At 48.3% G+C, this 15,310-nt stretch overlaps 2 protein-coding genes across 5 annotated transcripts; one reads left to right on the top strand and one right to left on the bottom strand.

The window, feature by feature from the left end:
- The first annotated feature begins 33 nt into the window (after positions 1-33).
- LOC139612123 (putative transmembrane protein INAFM2) lies at positions 34-5,572 on the top strand. Its single transcript, XM_071467359.1, has 2 exons — positions 34-2,340; positions 5,459-5,572. The coding sequence occupies exon 1, from the start codon at positions 1,611-1,613 to the stop codon at positions 2,301-2,303; it is 693 nt and encodes a 230-aa protein (XP_071323460.1). The 5' UTR covers positions 34-1,610; the 3' UTR covers positions 2,304-2,340; positions 5,459-5,572.
- Positions 5,573-7,407: 1,835 nt separating this feature from the next.
- On the bottom strand, positions 7,408-15,246 carry zbtb1 (zinc finger and BTB domain containing 1). Of its 4 annotated transcripts, none has more exons than XM_071467316.1 (3): positions 15,000-15,246; positions 11,647-11,726; positions 7,408-11,401 (listed from the first exon to the last, which is right to left on the bottom strand). In XM_071467316.1, the coding sequence occupies exon 3, from the start codon at positions 11,395-11,397 to the stop codon at positions 9,334-9,336; it is 2,064 nt and encodes a 687-aa protein (XP_071323417.1). In that variant the 5' UTR covers positions 11,398-11,401; positions 11,647-11,726; positions 15,000-15,246; the 3' UTR covers positions 7,408-9,333. The 4 variants fall into 4 exon arrangements, with proteins under 4 accessions (XP_071323417.1, XP_071323418.1, XP_071323415.1 ...); XM_071467317.1 differs by lacking the exon at positions 15,000-15,246 and adding an exon at positions 14,359-14,549; XM_071467314.1 differs by lacking the exon at positions 11,647-11,726 and having other exon boundaries at positions 15,000-15,242.
- Between the last annotated feature and the right edge of the window lie 64 nt (positions 15,247-15,310).

Here is a 15,310-nt window from a genome sequence, read left to right as displayed (position 1 = left end):
TCTCTGTGCTGAGTCTTCACCTGCTTGCCTCTCCCCCAACGCAATGTATGAACAACACACTTATCACAACGAGAAGGGCAAAGACATCCACATATATTGTCTACATGTGTTCTTCATCAGTTCACACAGAGGTCTTTCACACAATCATAAAGGATGTACAAAGGTTAGGTTCAAAAACTTCATTAGAACTATCCACACAGTCACTGGTTACACAGTTTTGAATAGGCACACATGAGTTATACCAAAATTTCCCATTACACTTCACTGAGGTGTCGTTACCGTGTGGTTAACCTGCAGGTTAAACTGTCGACCTGAACCATGTTGATTGAGTTTCCTTCTCTTGTGTCTCTCAAGGTAAAAACCCAGAGATGTCTGAAAACCCAGACCTGGTGTAACATGGATTCTGTCTGCTGCAACAGAAAACAGATTTAAATTTGTTAAACATGTGACAAGATGTTATTATCAGTTACATTTGTCTGCATTGATTTTACTCTGTTGTTTAATATGTTGTAAAAAACAACATTCTGTACCAGCTGTACAGCAGCGCCCCCTGTGGTCAGAACTGATGCTAGAGGTGTCTCTGATGTTGAACCACCTTGGGGGGTTTCAAACATCACTGGGTGATTATTTTTCAGAGCAGCTGATGCTGAGCTCAGTGACTGAAGAAGAATGAAGGTCCACGGTTTCAGCAAATGTCTGACTGATATTGAAACAGAGTCAGTGTCCTGGTGATTGACAACTGATGTGTTTTTGAATTCCATTCCAACAGTCCACAGGGTGAAGCACCAGATATTTAGTTTTATGTTCCTGTTGTCATTTAATCTGATGTCCTGTAATGTTTCTAACTCATCCTGGAAAATCCTGGAACAGACAGCTCTTACATCACAGAGTGTCATGGTTCACTGCAGCTCCACGTCTGTGCCTGTAATCAGACCTCGCTCTCCAGACGCTGCTAGTCTGAGAGTCACTTCCTGTTTGAGACACGTCAGAGGTGAAACAGGGAGCTGTCAGAGCCTCATGCAGAGGTGGAGATGAGATTATTACATGATGTCCTTAATCTGCAGAGAAATAAAATCACTGTTGAGCACTGATTGGTCTGTCCTGTCTGCTGTCTGAGCCCTGATTGGTCAGTTTGTTCTCCTGTGGTTATCACATTAAGGCTAAAACTTTGAATCAGACAAAAATGTCAACTCACTGTAGGTCACATGATCAGACTGACTGACAGGTAAAGTCTCGCACTGACAGTCACTGCTGCACCTGAGCAGGTGAGACAGAAACTATATTTATGACGCATTTACACAGCGTCGAGACAAACACAACAAGTGATATACAACAACACACTAACACGTGTTCGCTTCACACATACACATCTTGATGCAATCAGCGCTCCAGGGTCGCCAGTATTTATGCTTTTACTTTGAAGACGGAATTCTGGAGCTTCCGGTCCGTGTTGACTCAGTGGAACTTGACGCAGCCTGAGTATAAACCTGCGGACTCCAGCTGCGGGTCCAGATGTGGATGACGGAGGGACCGGGAGGCTGTGAGTGACCTCACACAGTCCGGACCTGTCCTCCCCGGCTCCAGACCAGCCCAGAAACCACCGGGTTACCATGCGGGACCCGCGGAACTGGACCCCGGGATTCGGCCCGGCGGAGCGGGGAAAACCCGCCACCTACACCGGGGAGAAGAAGGCGAAGCTGGTGGCCAAAGCCAACAAGAAGTGGGTGAGACTGGCCACCGTGGTGGTCTACGTCCTGTCCGTGTCTCTGGCTGCCGCCGTCCTGGCGCTTTACTACAGCCTCATCTGGAAGCCCACCCCCGGACCCGGACTGACCCGGACCGGGGAACCGAGAGCCACGACCTCCAGGGCAGATGTGAGTGATGACGTCACTGTCAAACGTCACGGACCGCATCAGAATAAAACCGCTTCTGATCAAAGCAACGCTCGGATCAGGGACAGTGACGTCAGAAACGAGACGGGCTCCGTCAGCGCTGCGGAGCTGCGCGGGTCCGGTGTAGACACAGGTGATCCTGCACCTGCTGAAGGTCAGAGTGCCGGCTCTGTGGGAGCCCCCCCTCGGCACTCTGCTGATGAGCCACCGGACCTCTCCGCCGGCCCGGCCGAGCGCCGTCAGGCCGGACGAGGCTTCACCTCCCCGGCTCTGACCACCGCCGAGCCGCCCCCTGTCACCGCGGAGGATCCGTCCAACCTCCCGACACACCGGGCCGCGGCGGGCCGGGGAGCGGCGGCTGATGTCGGGTGGACGGAAGCGGACTCTCCCGGGTCCGGGATGCAGGAGTGAAAGAGACTGGTGGTGGTCACTGTGACACTTCACACAGGTTTGACTTTAATTTACAACATTCTTTGGTGAATTTCTTTGTGATCGATCTTCTGTTCTGTTCTGATCAGTTCTGTTATTGTCTGAGGCTTTGGGACTGTTTAGTTGATCTGCTCATGTAGACATTTATTATAATATTATTATAATGTATTATGATATTTATTATTTATTATAATATTATTATAATAAATGTCTTGGAAACAAGGAGACATCCTGGATTCTAGAGACCTGACACCAAATATCATGTTCTTTTATTATTACTCTCATAATAATAAATTACTTTTTCAGAGAATGTCTGCTCTCATTTTGTTAAAAATGTTAATATTTACCCGATCCTTCATGTTCTCCCATAAATCAAGTCTTACTGAAAAACGGCTTCATATTAAAGTTTGGTCAAAGGTTTTTACCTCTTAAATCCCATTAAACACACACACACACACACACACACACTTGATATTTCTCACAGTGTCTCTGTTTGTTCAGAGACATGAACCACAGGAGGATTTCAGAGGAGGTTTGGTTTAATGAGAGGTAAAGCTGATGATGTAACAGTGAGAGCAGGTCAGGACTCACCTGTCCCCTCTCCTGCTGACGGACTCTGTTCGTCCAGGTTCTGTGGGGCAGGAATGTGATGCTGGATAAAAACTTCCTGTCTGATGAGCACAGGAAGGAAGAGGAGCCACTTCAGTCTCATTTACTTCACATCCTGAGGAATGTTTTCTGGGCCCAGACCTGCAGCTACACTTAAACAAGTACAGAAAATAAAACATGATTTTTTTCGTGAAGCTTTCTGTTGTCTCACAGAACACATTTTAAATGAAATATTGTCGGTATTTCCTATTGTTAAACTGAAAACAGAAACAATGAACTCTGTCAGAGACAAGTTGGGTCACATATGTGGTCATTTTTCTGACATTAAAGCCGCTCGTGTGTCTCCTCCGAGGTCAAGTCGACAGATATCAGTGCAAAGTTCTGCCCTTTAAAACAGACTCGTCTGATGCACCAGTGTTTAATTCTCCCAAACTCCCTCAGATCCGAACATGAGCCTCCCAGCTCACTGCTGATGTCCTGAACCTGAACAGGTGGGTCGTACCTGACATGGGGTTGCACGTGTTGCCGATGTTTGTCACCACCTTCCTGAATACCAGTGTGGTCTCGGTGTTGAAAGGACCCTGAGTAGTCGAGTGTGTAGTGGTGACGAGTGAGGCCGAGAACGCCACCTGAGAGTTACCTGCAGGAAGAGACGCCAAAGTTTTAATGAGGTACAATAAACTGAGAGTCTGCAGCACGCCAACAGGAAGTTAGTCCTGAGCACGGAGGCTTCACCCTCTGTACGGTGGCCTTGACCCCCACACACTGACACACTCTGAAGTGTGTTACACTTGGGTCCCAAGCCCTCGAGGGAGGGGTGTGAGTGTAAACTTGGCATGATAAGACTCAGAGAGCAGCAATCTAGTTCAAGGTGAATTTACATGGAGACGAATCATTGCACCAACAGAGGTAAACACAGATGAACAGATTTAACTGTTGATAATGTTGTTACCAGCTCGTGCACTGGACTGATCTATTACAGTGTTAATGCACAACTTAGACCGACTACATCCAACCTGAAAAACTGCCGCTGCAGGTGTCAGGTGAGTCTGAGCAGGTCATATAATCACTGATCAGTCATTGTCTCACACATACTGCACATGTGCAGAGAGAACAACACAGTGTGGCCATTGTTTTCTGAGGATGCACTGATGGACCTGTGATGTCAATCATTACTTTAAAAACTTAATTTATATCACTGTTCACTTACACTCCAGTGTAGCTGTTCTAAAATGAGCAGAGGCCACGTCAGATGAAGCTCCTGAAGGAAACTCAGTGACTCTCAGCTCTGTCTGAGGATTTCACCTGAAACAGAAGCAGCACTTTAATTATCCACCATCTGATAAGCTGAACCACACACCTGTAATCTGTGAACAAAGCTTCATCTACACCTTCTTCATCCATCACAACATGTAAATGAAGGACGTTTGGAGGTGGTTTCTGACTCTGAAGATCTTCTCCTGCTCCACACGTCTGACCTCTGATGGACTGTCACAGGTCCGCTGATGGAGGCTGAACCTGATCAGAGGTCCATCAAACCCTTGAACAGGGACGTGTCTCCGTCTGATGGATTAACAAGGTTTCCTGCTGACTGCGGCTCTCCTCCTGTTAATCCTCTCATCCATCATCTCCTGAACTACACTCTGTTTTATTGGTTTTATTTTTACCCTGATGTGTCCATGTGAGGGTGTGTGAGTCCACGTGTGGAAGCTGACGGACTGGAACACACAGTCCTGCTGTTCAGGTCCAGACAACACCAACCATCACTGATCTTTACTGATGGAAAGATCCTTGTACTTTATGTCAGTGTGTCCATGTGTCTTCAGTCTTTACGCTCTATCAAACAGCTGGAAACATCTGCTCAGCTTCTACAACCTCACAGTAACACACCGGATCACCGTCCAGTGTTGACCCAGTGACACTGTGTCCTGTGACTGAGGCTGTGACACTGAGCAGACAGTGACTGTTTGAGACGCGGCTGTGAAGACATGGATTGACCTCTGTCTTCAGCCTCCATGATCCACTGATTTAAATCTTAACATACACACTGTGTTTCAGGGAAGGTCAAAGGTCAAACCCGGTTCAACACATTTATCCATATTTACTTACATACTGGTGCAGGTCTGATGTACATGTAGTGTTATTGTGCCACCTCCTGGTCACAGGCCTGAACAACAACACCAAACACACTGTTAACCACCAGCTCCTGAGGCGCCGCACAATAAAACTAACTCATACCTGTTGAAAATAAACTTTATTGAGCTGTGATGATTTTCTGTCACTGACCAGTGTGTTTGTTTTATGAGTCACTGTGTGGTTTATCTCCCTCTATGAGACAGAGGAGGCAACACAGACTGTTATGTGGCGTTATCATGTTGTTACTGGTACTTGTGCTCTGTTGTTTATCTGCCCAGAGACAACAGGTGAGAATCATCCTGGTGCTTTACTGTTCACTGTCCCGTTTTAAATAAAGTTAATAAAACTGAAATGAGACAGAACTGATGAGCGTTGTGTCTCTTTGTCCACAGACCTGTCAGTCAGAGAGGGAGGCGGCAGCAGCGTCCAATCATCTGGTTTGGATGGTGGAGGTGGGCGGGACTACATCCTGGTTTATATTAGGGTCACAGGTGTGTCAGTTAAATTGTCATCATCATCATCGTCATCTTCATCATCATACGCCTCCACGTGGACAAACAGTGAACATCTTTTATGAGTCCACTTCCTGTTTGTTCTGTGAATGAAGGAAACTGAGGAACATGTTCGTCTCTGTAGGTCACTGTTCAGTGCTCGTACTAAACACTGTCCTGACCTGAACACACCTCAGCGACACACTGACCAATGAGGTTTAAACAGTGTATTGATACTAAAACTATCAATAAACAAGCATGGTTCAAACATTTGCACTGAGATCCACAACTCAGACCTTCAAAATAAAAGTAGTGTCTCACCACGTTAAGGTGTGAGGGTCAGTGTCTGATGGCGGAGGTGGTTTTTACTGTGAAACAGTGAAGTAACCAATGATGACAGCTGTCAGTTTACTTTAACCTGATGACAAGAGCTGCTGATTGAAGAATAACATTCAAAATGAACTTTATTTCCTCAGTGTTACGAATCTTTTCAGATGTTGTACCTGTTGCAGGGTGACACTGATTTAAATCAGTAGGAAACTAAAACGGTGCTCAACCAATCAGACGCATCACAGTAAACAGTCTCTCCTCAGGGCCCAACATATTCTGTGAGAGCACAGGTTAGCATCTTGTTCAAGTAACAGAGAAGATCTTGTGGGACTTGAGGGATCAGACCAGATTTAGACATTTAACACTGTCAAAGAAATAAAAACAAGTCAGAGCCATTTGTTCACAAACAGAAATTCACTTGGTTTATTAAGAGTTTCAGTAAGGCTGTTTATCCAAAGACATCAGAGACTCAGTGACCTGAACACAGACCGCTGATGGACCTGACACAGCTGCACGTTTCTGTCTCTGACGACTCCCTGGACCGTCTGCAGGTCCAGTTCCTGGTACAGGGACATTTTAACAAACTGATACTCAGCCTGAGGTGATCCAGGTTAATGACAGACCACAGCAACTGTCCAGTACATTTAGGCTTCTTTCAGAACTGGATAAGGGGGCTCTGAACTGGTCTGGGCTAGACTGGATTTGTTTGAGCGGGTTTTGAAGTGACCTTTGGAAGTAGTCTGGGTTTTATTTAAGTGGTTTAGTTTGATTCTGAACTGGTTTCAGTTTGTTCCAGGCAGCTCTGAACCCACATCAGATCCAGACGCGTTTAAGACTTTTGCAGTTCAGAGGTCAAACTGGTCTACAGACTGACTCCACGTGGACTCAGATCCTCAGCAGTGTCATCCTCAAAACACTGATTGTCCCAGTAACGGTCCAATCAGACAATGGTTACTTCACAGGGAACGAGTCTTTGACTGCTCTCATGTTAAATTCATCATCTCTGGTTCTGACCTGGTTAGGTTTAATGGTCTGTCGGTTCTGTAACATGTGGGTTAGTTTGAAACTGGTTTAGACTGGTTGTAACCTGGTGAAGATGGTTCTAGGCTGGTCAGTGCTGGACCTACACTGTTGTGTTGATGGTTTCCAGAGGCTGGATTTGTTGTTTCAGTTTGTTCTGAACCAACTAAATGTTGGTTTGGTTCAGTTTGGGAGTAGTTGGCCTTCCATCCATTCAGGATTCATTCTAAACTGGTTTTCTTTAGATCTGATTTACCTCATTTTAAATTTTGGCCATGTTCTCAACTGGTCTGGGCCGCATCTGAGTTGCTTTTGAATGGGCCTAAACTGGCTTTGGTTGATTCTGAACTGGTTTGGGCTGGTTCATCTTGGATGAGGTAACTTGAACTGGTTTAGTTCAGAACCAGTTTCAGCTGAATCTGAAATGCCTTGGTTCGTTCAGGTCTGTTTGAAACTGGTTTAGGCTGGCTAGGTTTTTTTTCTGAATTGGTTATCGTTGGTTTTGAACTGGTTTGGACTGGTTTTGAATTGGTTTGGACTGGTTTTGAATTGGTTTGGGTTATAAATGGTTTAGGCTGGTTCCAAACTGGGTAAGACTGGTTTGGTCAGTTTGGAACTGGTTCAGGTGGATTCTGAAATGGTCTGGGTTGGTTCAGTACTAATTCAGGATTCTTTCTAACTGGTTTATGGGGTTTCGTATTTAATAGTTTAATTTTTATGATGAGCTGGACGTGACTGGACCTCGTTGTGGTGACCTGTGGTGTGACGTTGTAGAGTAACAGCCTGTGACGCTGGAGCACGACTACGGTCACATGACTCATAAGGCATCAAACACCTCAGCCTGGCATCTGGGTGCCAACATGCAGACCACCTCTAGTGTTTTGTTGTTGAACTTTCTGCCCTTTACAGATTCACCTTGAAGGGGTGGTCGTTACCTGTGCCTGTCCATCCCTCATCATGCATCACTGTGAAGAAGACAGAAAGGAGAAAGACTGAGCGACGTGCACTGCTGCTAGTGTGCACCACTGTTACAGTAAAGGCACCGGTCACAGAGCATGTTGGACGGCGAGTGAAGAGAAGGACTCAGTGTGTTATCAAACTCACAAAACAAAGAATCAGGAAGCAGAGGTCAGACTGCACTGACCGACCACATGAACTCAACGTGTTTCGTCTTCAGAGACTTTAGTATTCTGGGACATCAAAGCTAGAGAAGGTCGACCTCCTCTGAGACGCTGTGCTCCTCCTCCACAGGCAGTTCACTCCAGAAACAAACTAGACTGGGCCTCTTCACAAACACCTTCTGACTTTAACCACCAACTCCTCACACTGCCTCTACCCCCTGCCCTGGTCACAGTACTAGAGTAATAAAACAGTAATAAAACTGTTACATGATCAGGAGCCACAGTGAGTGTGTCCCTGCAGCACCAGTCAGGGTTTGTTTTGGAGTTCACTGCCCGTCTGACTACGAGTTCACACTGCGAGCAACACAATCGTGAACCAGGCGGGTGGAGAGGAATGATGGGAGTTTCTGTTGAGCAGTGGGCCCATCTCTCTCCCCACCAGCCAACATGACTTTGGTACGTTCTAGTGCTAAAATGATTTGTCGATTCACAGACGAGTTACTTGACATTACTCATTAAGTTTAGTAACTGGTTATGACTCAGTGTGAAGATCTGCTCTTTGTCTTTGGGATTTTCTTTACAGCTTAAAGAATCATTTCAGGTGGTTCACCTGGTACCATAAAAGTTTAGTCCTAACTGCAGCAGCCCGGGTCAAGTCCGACCTGTTGCCTTGCCCTTTGCTGCATGTCACCCCCCCCTCTCACTGTGGCTCTCACTGTCACTTTTTTTTTTTAAGGCAAAAAATAATTTTAAAAAACAGAATAATTTTTGACAGTGGGAACTAAAGATCTCTTTCTGTTTGATGTTCCAAATTACCTGAAATCTAAACATCATGTATATATCACCTGTATAAAAACCCAGCTTCTTTATAAATATTCTAAACAATAGTATACAACTCATTACCTATTTAGCTGGTTAGCTATGATGGGTGTCTAACTCCACCAGTGACAACAGCCAGCCAGGTTTCTAAACTCAATCGTTTCCCGCCTTTTGTGATTGTTTCATCTACAGACGTTGATTCTGACAAATGACAAGGAGGAAACGTCTCATAAAATCAAAGCTGTGAAAATGTGATGCATGTTTTTCTGAGCCATATTAACTTCATGTCACCTCATCGAAGTACCAGAGCACCAATCACCAGCCCCGCTGCTCGCAGTATGAACGCCCGTTTAGGTTATGCATATACTTAAAAAGTGCAGATTAAAAAGTTGTCTTTTTGGGGTTCAAGTGCATACATTTGTTCTCACATTTATGGCTTTTTAAGTAACAAACTAGTATAAATGCAGAGGATGGTTTGGATCGTTCCTATAGTCTCCTGGTGTGCTTGGAGTTATAGTGGCTCCTCATGTCTTTACGGAGGCGGAACTTCTCTCCACAGACGCCGCAGATGTACAGGTGGACGTCCATGTGTTTCTCCAGCTGCTCTCCACCGGGGAAGATCTGAAAACACACCTGGCAGATGGTTTCCCCGGCGGACAGGTGGGAGATCATGTGTCGGACGTGGTCGTGTTTGAGGAAGGTTCCCTGGTCGCAGACCGGGCACACGTAGCGTGCCATGCCTTTGTGCATGTCGGTGTGCAGCCTAAGCTGGCGTTCCCGCAGGAACTGCTTCCCGCAGGTCTGGCAGGTGAACTGCTTCTCCTTGGTGTGGACGGTGTAGTGTTCCCGCAGGTGGCAGCGCTGGTAGAAGCCTTTGCCACAGATGCTGCAGAAGTGTTTGCGGCGGTGATCTGGTTCGCTGCCCTCCTCCAGGAGAACCGGGCGGAACAGCTCCTGGTCGTGGCAGGACAAGGCGTGCTCCAGCGCCAGGCTCTCGTTCTGGAACAGCAGACCGCAGTGAGGGCAGGCCAGGTCAGCGGCTTCCAGCAGGCCCTCCTCCATGCCCTGCGGCTCCTCCAGCAGGGACGCCTCGTCCTCCCCGTGGGAGTCCGACTCACCGCCGTGGGATTCTCCACAGCGCTCTGCATGCTCCTGGAGCTGCCGGCCTTTGATGAGCACCTGGCCACACCGTCCACAGGCACATATATGACCCATGTGGTTGGACAGGTAGTGGGCTGACTTGTCCTCCTCTGTTAACAAAGCACCACACAGTTCACAAGGGGCACAGTCGGCGTCCTGCTTCTCATCTTTGACTTTACGAAGCTTCGCAGGAATCCCAGAATCATCGCTGCTGGACATGTGGCCTTCGAAAGGCTCGCTGCTGTTCTCCACACCTGAGACACCGGGCTCTGGTTCACGGTCCGATCCCGTTTTCTCCCTCGGCATGTCTTTACGTGTGACATCGCTGAACCGTGTGCTACAGTCTCTGGTTGTGTGCTCACCGACACGGACCACCTCGATCTCAGGGAACATGTTTTCTTCTGGTTCTGTCTTGATGGAGATGCTTCTGGTCGACCCGGGCTCGGCATCTGTCCCGGCTGCCACCGACCTGATGGTGAGGTCGGAGTCGGCCTTGGCCTCAGGCCAGTCTTCCTCTCCTTTACAGACTACCCTGTGTTCCTCTGTGCTCTCAGATGCCGAGCTCTCAGCTTTACTCGAGTCGTTGTCACCTTCGGCGTTACCTCTTGGAGGATGATAGGCCTTCCGGTTAGTGCAGGTCAGGATGTGCTCGATTAAAAGCTTCTCGCAGCTGAAGACGAAGCCGCAGTCGTCACAGGTGTAGGTGCGGCCAAATCGTGGACGGTCTTTGAGAGTTGAACTTCTACCACTGGACCTCTTTCTCAAGTCGCACGGCTGCTCGACTCCTCCATCCACAGCCGGTGGTGCCACCATCAGAGGAGTGTTCCCCACCTCCTCCGCCACCACCACTGGCCTGGTGACGGTTGCTGGAACAGCTGGACGTGTGGTGCTGCTGTTGGCAGGTTTAGGTAAACGCTCCACCTCTGGCGCAGCAGGCCTCTGCTGCTCATACATGCGGACTCCAAACATCATTTTCCCACCGGCAGGGCCAGTGGAGGAACTGGATGAGGATGACGAGGAGGCTGAGGAGGACGGGGTGAGGTTGGAGCTCCTGATGTCCCTGAGATCCTCCAGCGAGTCAGGGATATAGTACATCTGCAGGTACGCCATGGAAGCCTTGAGCTCGTCGAACTCGTAGCTCCCCACGACGATGCGTCCAAGATACATGAGCTGCAGGATGAGGTCGAAGCACTCTGCGCTGATCTGCATGTTGCTGAGGTCCAGACGGCCCGCCCCCTGCTGGTCCCGGATGAACATCATCCTGAAGTAGGAGCTGCAGGCTGCCAGGACAGCCTTGTGCGCCCTGAAGTAAATGTCACCAATGGCGATGAGGCAGTCGCACAGGAAGCCCCACTCCCTCTGGTTGTTGAGCTGCTGGAGGACGTGATCGCTGTGGCTCGGCCTCGCCATCGCCCTGCAGGCAACAGAGGAAATCATGAACAGACACATTAAAGGGCTGCATTCTTTCTGCTGTGAGGTTTCTCTGTGGTCGACTTATTATGTTGCAGAGTATTTCACAACGTTTGCCTGGTTGTGCTCAGCGGGGCAGAACCAGCTCTCGGTGCTGTTATGACTCATCAAGATCAGACATGAATAATTAAGAGATCTGACTCCAGTCATTTTGATCCTGTTTCATCAAACTTTATCATCACAAATTACCTCAGAGTTCAGGGGATTTCTCAGCACTCAGTCCACCTCTTTCTACACCGGGGCTTTTCAGACTGGGCAGAACAGTGAACCTAGTTGGACACAGTTCAGCAGTTTTACAAACTCTTCTGGATCCGCTTACATTTATCGTTTTCCTTCATATTTTCTGTTTCTTATAAATGTATGTAAATCTTGTAAATGTAAATTTTACACTGAAAGACTGACATAAACGTTTGATGTGACTCATTTGTAACTGTCATTTCACAACAACAGTCCCAACACAAACCTCGATCAGTTTTTCATCTCATTATAAAACACGACTGCCAACACATTGTGAAACTACAGATGGAGGAAGAGATTAATGATGGAGTGTTAACTGTGAGACATCCTGCAGAAAACTGAAACCACTCAGCTGCACAGATTTGATAAGGTGTGAACTGATCGCGCACACACAGCTGCCACCGATGATCGACACTAAAAACTGTCTTTCTGTCAGTGATGCTCTCAGGTCCTGTTTCTACAGGTTCCATTGTTCATACGTTGTTTTGCTGGAGCCCAGGACCAGTTATCTGGTTTCCAGTTCACCTGACCTTCATCTGTCAGACCTGAGGCGTTTCTGTCACAACACACACACACACACACACACACACACACACACACACACACACACACAGTGAAGTCCATTTACAAAGAGTGTAGATGTACTTCAATTTCATGCTATTTTATGCTTTTGCTCCACCACATTTCAGAGGAACATCACTATTTATCTGACTTCTGACTTTTTGAAAACGTGAATGTGACACTGTAAATTAAACCACAGTAAAGCAGTAAAAACAAGTACAACTCAACCATGTGTTGATTAAATCAGTTGCAGGAATATGAATTGGTGTTGGTGTTTCCTCGCAGCACAGTGTGCTGGTACCTGTTTACAACTAATATTGTTCCAATTAAATTAAATTAAATGATTTAAATAACATTATTGTTAATGTAAAGTGAACTGGACTCTGTACAGATCTCATGTCTGTCTCCGAGCTGGTTCCTCCTGTGGCTCCTGGTCGTCCACAACTTCTCCTGGTGATCTGAGTCCGATACTGAATATCTCCATCACCTGCTGTTACACCTGTACCAGCTGCTACACCAGTACCAGCTGCTACACCTGTACCTGCTGCTACACCTGTACCAGCTGCTACACCAGTACCAGCTGCTACACCTGTACCAGCTGCTGCTACACCTGTACCAGCTGCTACACCTGTACCAGCTGCTGTTACACCTGTACCAGCTGCTGTTACACCTGTACCTGCTGTTACACCTGTACCAGCTGCTACACCAGTACCAGCTGCTACACCTGTACCTGCTGCTACACCTGTACCAGCTGCTACACCAGTACCTGCTGCTACACCTGTACCAGCTGCTGCTACACCTGTACCAGCTGCTACACCAGTACCAGCTGCTACACCTGTACCAGCTGCTGCTACACCTGTACCAGCTGCTACACCTGTACCTGCTGCTACACCTGTACCAGCTGCTGTTACACCTGTACCTGCTGCTGCTACACCTGTACCTGCTGCTGCTACACCTGTACCTGCTGCTGCTACACCTGTACCAGCTGCTGCACCTGTACCTGCTGTTACACCTGTACCAGCTGCTACACCTGTACCAGCTGCTGCTACACCTGTACCAGCTGCTGCTACACCTGTACCTGCTGCTGCTACACCTGTACCTGCTGCTACACCTGTACCTGCTGCTGCTACACCTGCACCTGCTGCTGCACCTGTACCTGCTGCTACACCTGTACCTGCTGCTGCTACACCTGTACCTGCTGTTACACATGTACCTGCTGCTGCACCTGTACCTCCTGCTGCTACACCTGTACCTGCTGCTACACCTGTACCTGCTGTTACACCTGCACCAGCTGCTGCACCTGTACCTGCTGTTACACATGTACCTGCTGCTGCTACACCTGTACCTGCTGCTACACCTGTACCTGCTGTTACACCTGTACCTGCTGCTGCTACACCTGTACCTGCTGCTACACCTGTACCTGCTGTTACACCTGTACCTGCTACTGCTACACCTGTACCTGCTGTTACACCTGTACCTGCTGCTGCTACACCTGTACCTGCTGTTACACCTGTACCTGCTGCTGCTACACCTGTACCTGCTGTTACACCTGTACCTGCTGCTGCTACACCTGTACCTGCTGCTGCTACACCTGTACCTGCTGCTGCTACACCTGTACCTGCTGTTACACCTGTACCTGCTGCTGCTACACCTGTACCTGCTGTTACACCTGTACCTGCTGCTGCTACACCTGTACCTGCTGTCCTCATCATTTACTGTGTCTGTGTCTTCTTCTCCTCCAGTTTGATGTCAGACTAAGACACTTGTAGTGTTTCACTGTTTGGTCCATAAAACTGTGGAGATTCAAATGACTGCAGCAGCAAATCTGTATCATTGTGACGCTGGAACCTGAGAATGGTTGACCCCGTTTCATTAAATTACTTTACCGAGCATCAGCTGTGAACCTGGGCTGACTGACAGCTGCAGCTCCATGAAGGACACTTCACCACCGGGACTCTGCTTTAAACTGTTCGCTTTAATGTGTGAAACTTCACATCTGCACTAACATCTGTGTCTGTCGGTGCTGGCAGTGTAACTCCACACCAGACTCCGTTCTAAAAAGGTGCAGAACAAGAGCTGATCCGTCACAGTGAGTCGGTTTACCGTCAGCTCGTCGCCCGCCCCCGCAGCTGGGCCGCCGGGGACGCGTTCATTCCGTCAGTCACCGAGAAACCCGCCGTTAGAGGCCCAGCGACAGGCGGAGAGGAGCGGTGAGGGAGACCGCTGAAGAGGGGAGACTGGTTGGGGCAGAGCTGAGGGAGAGGCCGCGCTGACGAGCTAAAATGGAGATCACTGCTCCGCGGCGGTTAGCCGTGCTAAGCTAGCTGCTGTTAGCATCGACCACACCGGAAGTTACCGTGGATACACCTCCAAAATAAAACAAGAAAATCTCGAGGAGTATTTTTAAAAAATGGAATCAGGTCGTGGGGCGTCTTCAAACCGACACAGAGCAAATTCAATTTCATGTAGACAAGACCTGGACTGTAAAGGAGACGACTTCATCTACCTGACCCTCTACCTTCGTTACTCGATTATTTTATTTTGAAGGGCCAGGCCGGATGTTGTTTCTGTAAACGCTGGTGAATGACGACTCAACGATATCTCTCCCGCAAACAGCCCCGCCACCCCCGCACTGCCGCCCGCATTCAGCTAGCACCTACAGCAGCAGGCCGCGGAGGCTTTTTTTTTTTTTAGATTTCTCGGCCAGACGGCTCTAAGGTCCGGGCAGAAAGCCGTCGACTCACCGTGGGTACTGGAGGCCGGCGGAGGAGCTGCTGCAGTCGGCGGCGGGTGTGTGAATGTTCCCGGGGCCGCGGAGGCTCCTGTCCGGAGGTTTGTTGTGTTCAGGCGGGGAGAGGAGGCGAAGGAGAAGTCTCTTCTTCTTCTCCTCCTGCAGGATGAAAGAACTTCCGCACAGACTGCCGCTATGTCAAAGTGTACACAGCAAGGAAATCCGAAGAAGAAGAAAGAAGGGACTTCCGGTCAAAATACTGCCCTGCAAAATAAGAGCCTACTGCAGAGCGGTTTGAAACGGGATATAGAAATATAGTTTGTT

This window comes from Trachinotus anak, unplaced genomic scaffold (assembly GCF_046630095.1).
Source record: "Trachinotus anak isolate AG129_WGS33_773 ecotype Australia unplaced genomic scaffold, CSIRO_AGI_Tana_v1 ptg000031l, whole genome shotgun sequence".
Classification (NCBI taxonomy): Eukaryota; Metazoa; Chordata; class Actinopteri; order Carangiformes; family Carangidae; genus Trachinotus; species Trachinotus anak.
This window is presented reverse-complemented; position numbering and strand designations above follow the sequence as displayed.

Excerpts from the sequence above, each read along its gene's own strand:
- LOC139612123 (XM_071467359.1), top strand. The coding sequence starts at position 1,611 with ATGCGGGACCCGCGGAACTGGACCCCGGGATTCGGCCCGGCGGAGCGG.
- zbtb1 (XM_071467316.1), bottom strand. The coding sequence starts at position 11,397 with ATGGCGAGGCCGAGCCACAGCGATCACGTCCTCCAGCAGCTCAACAAC.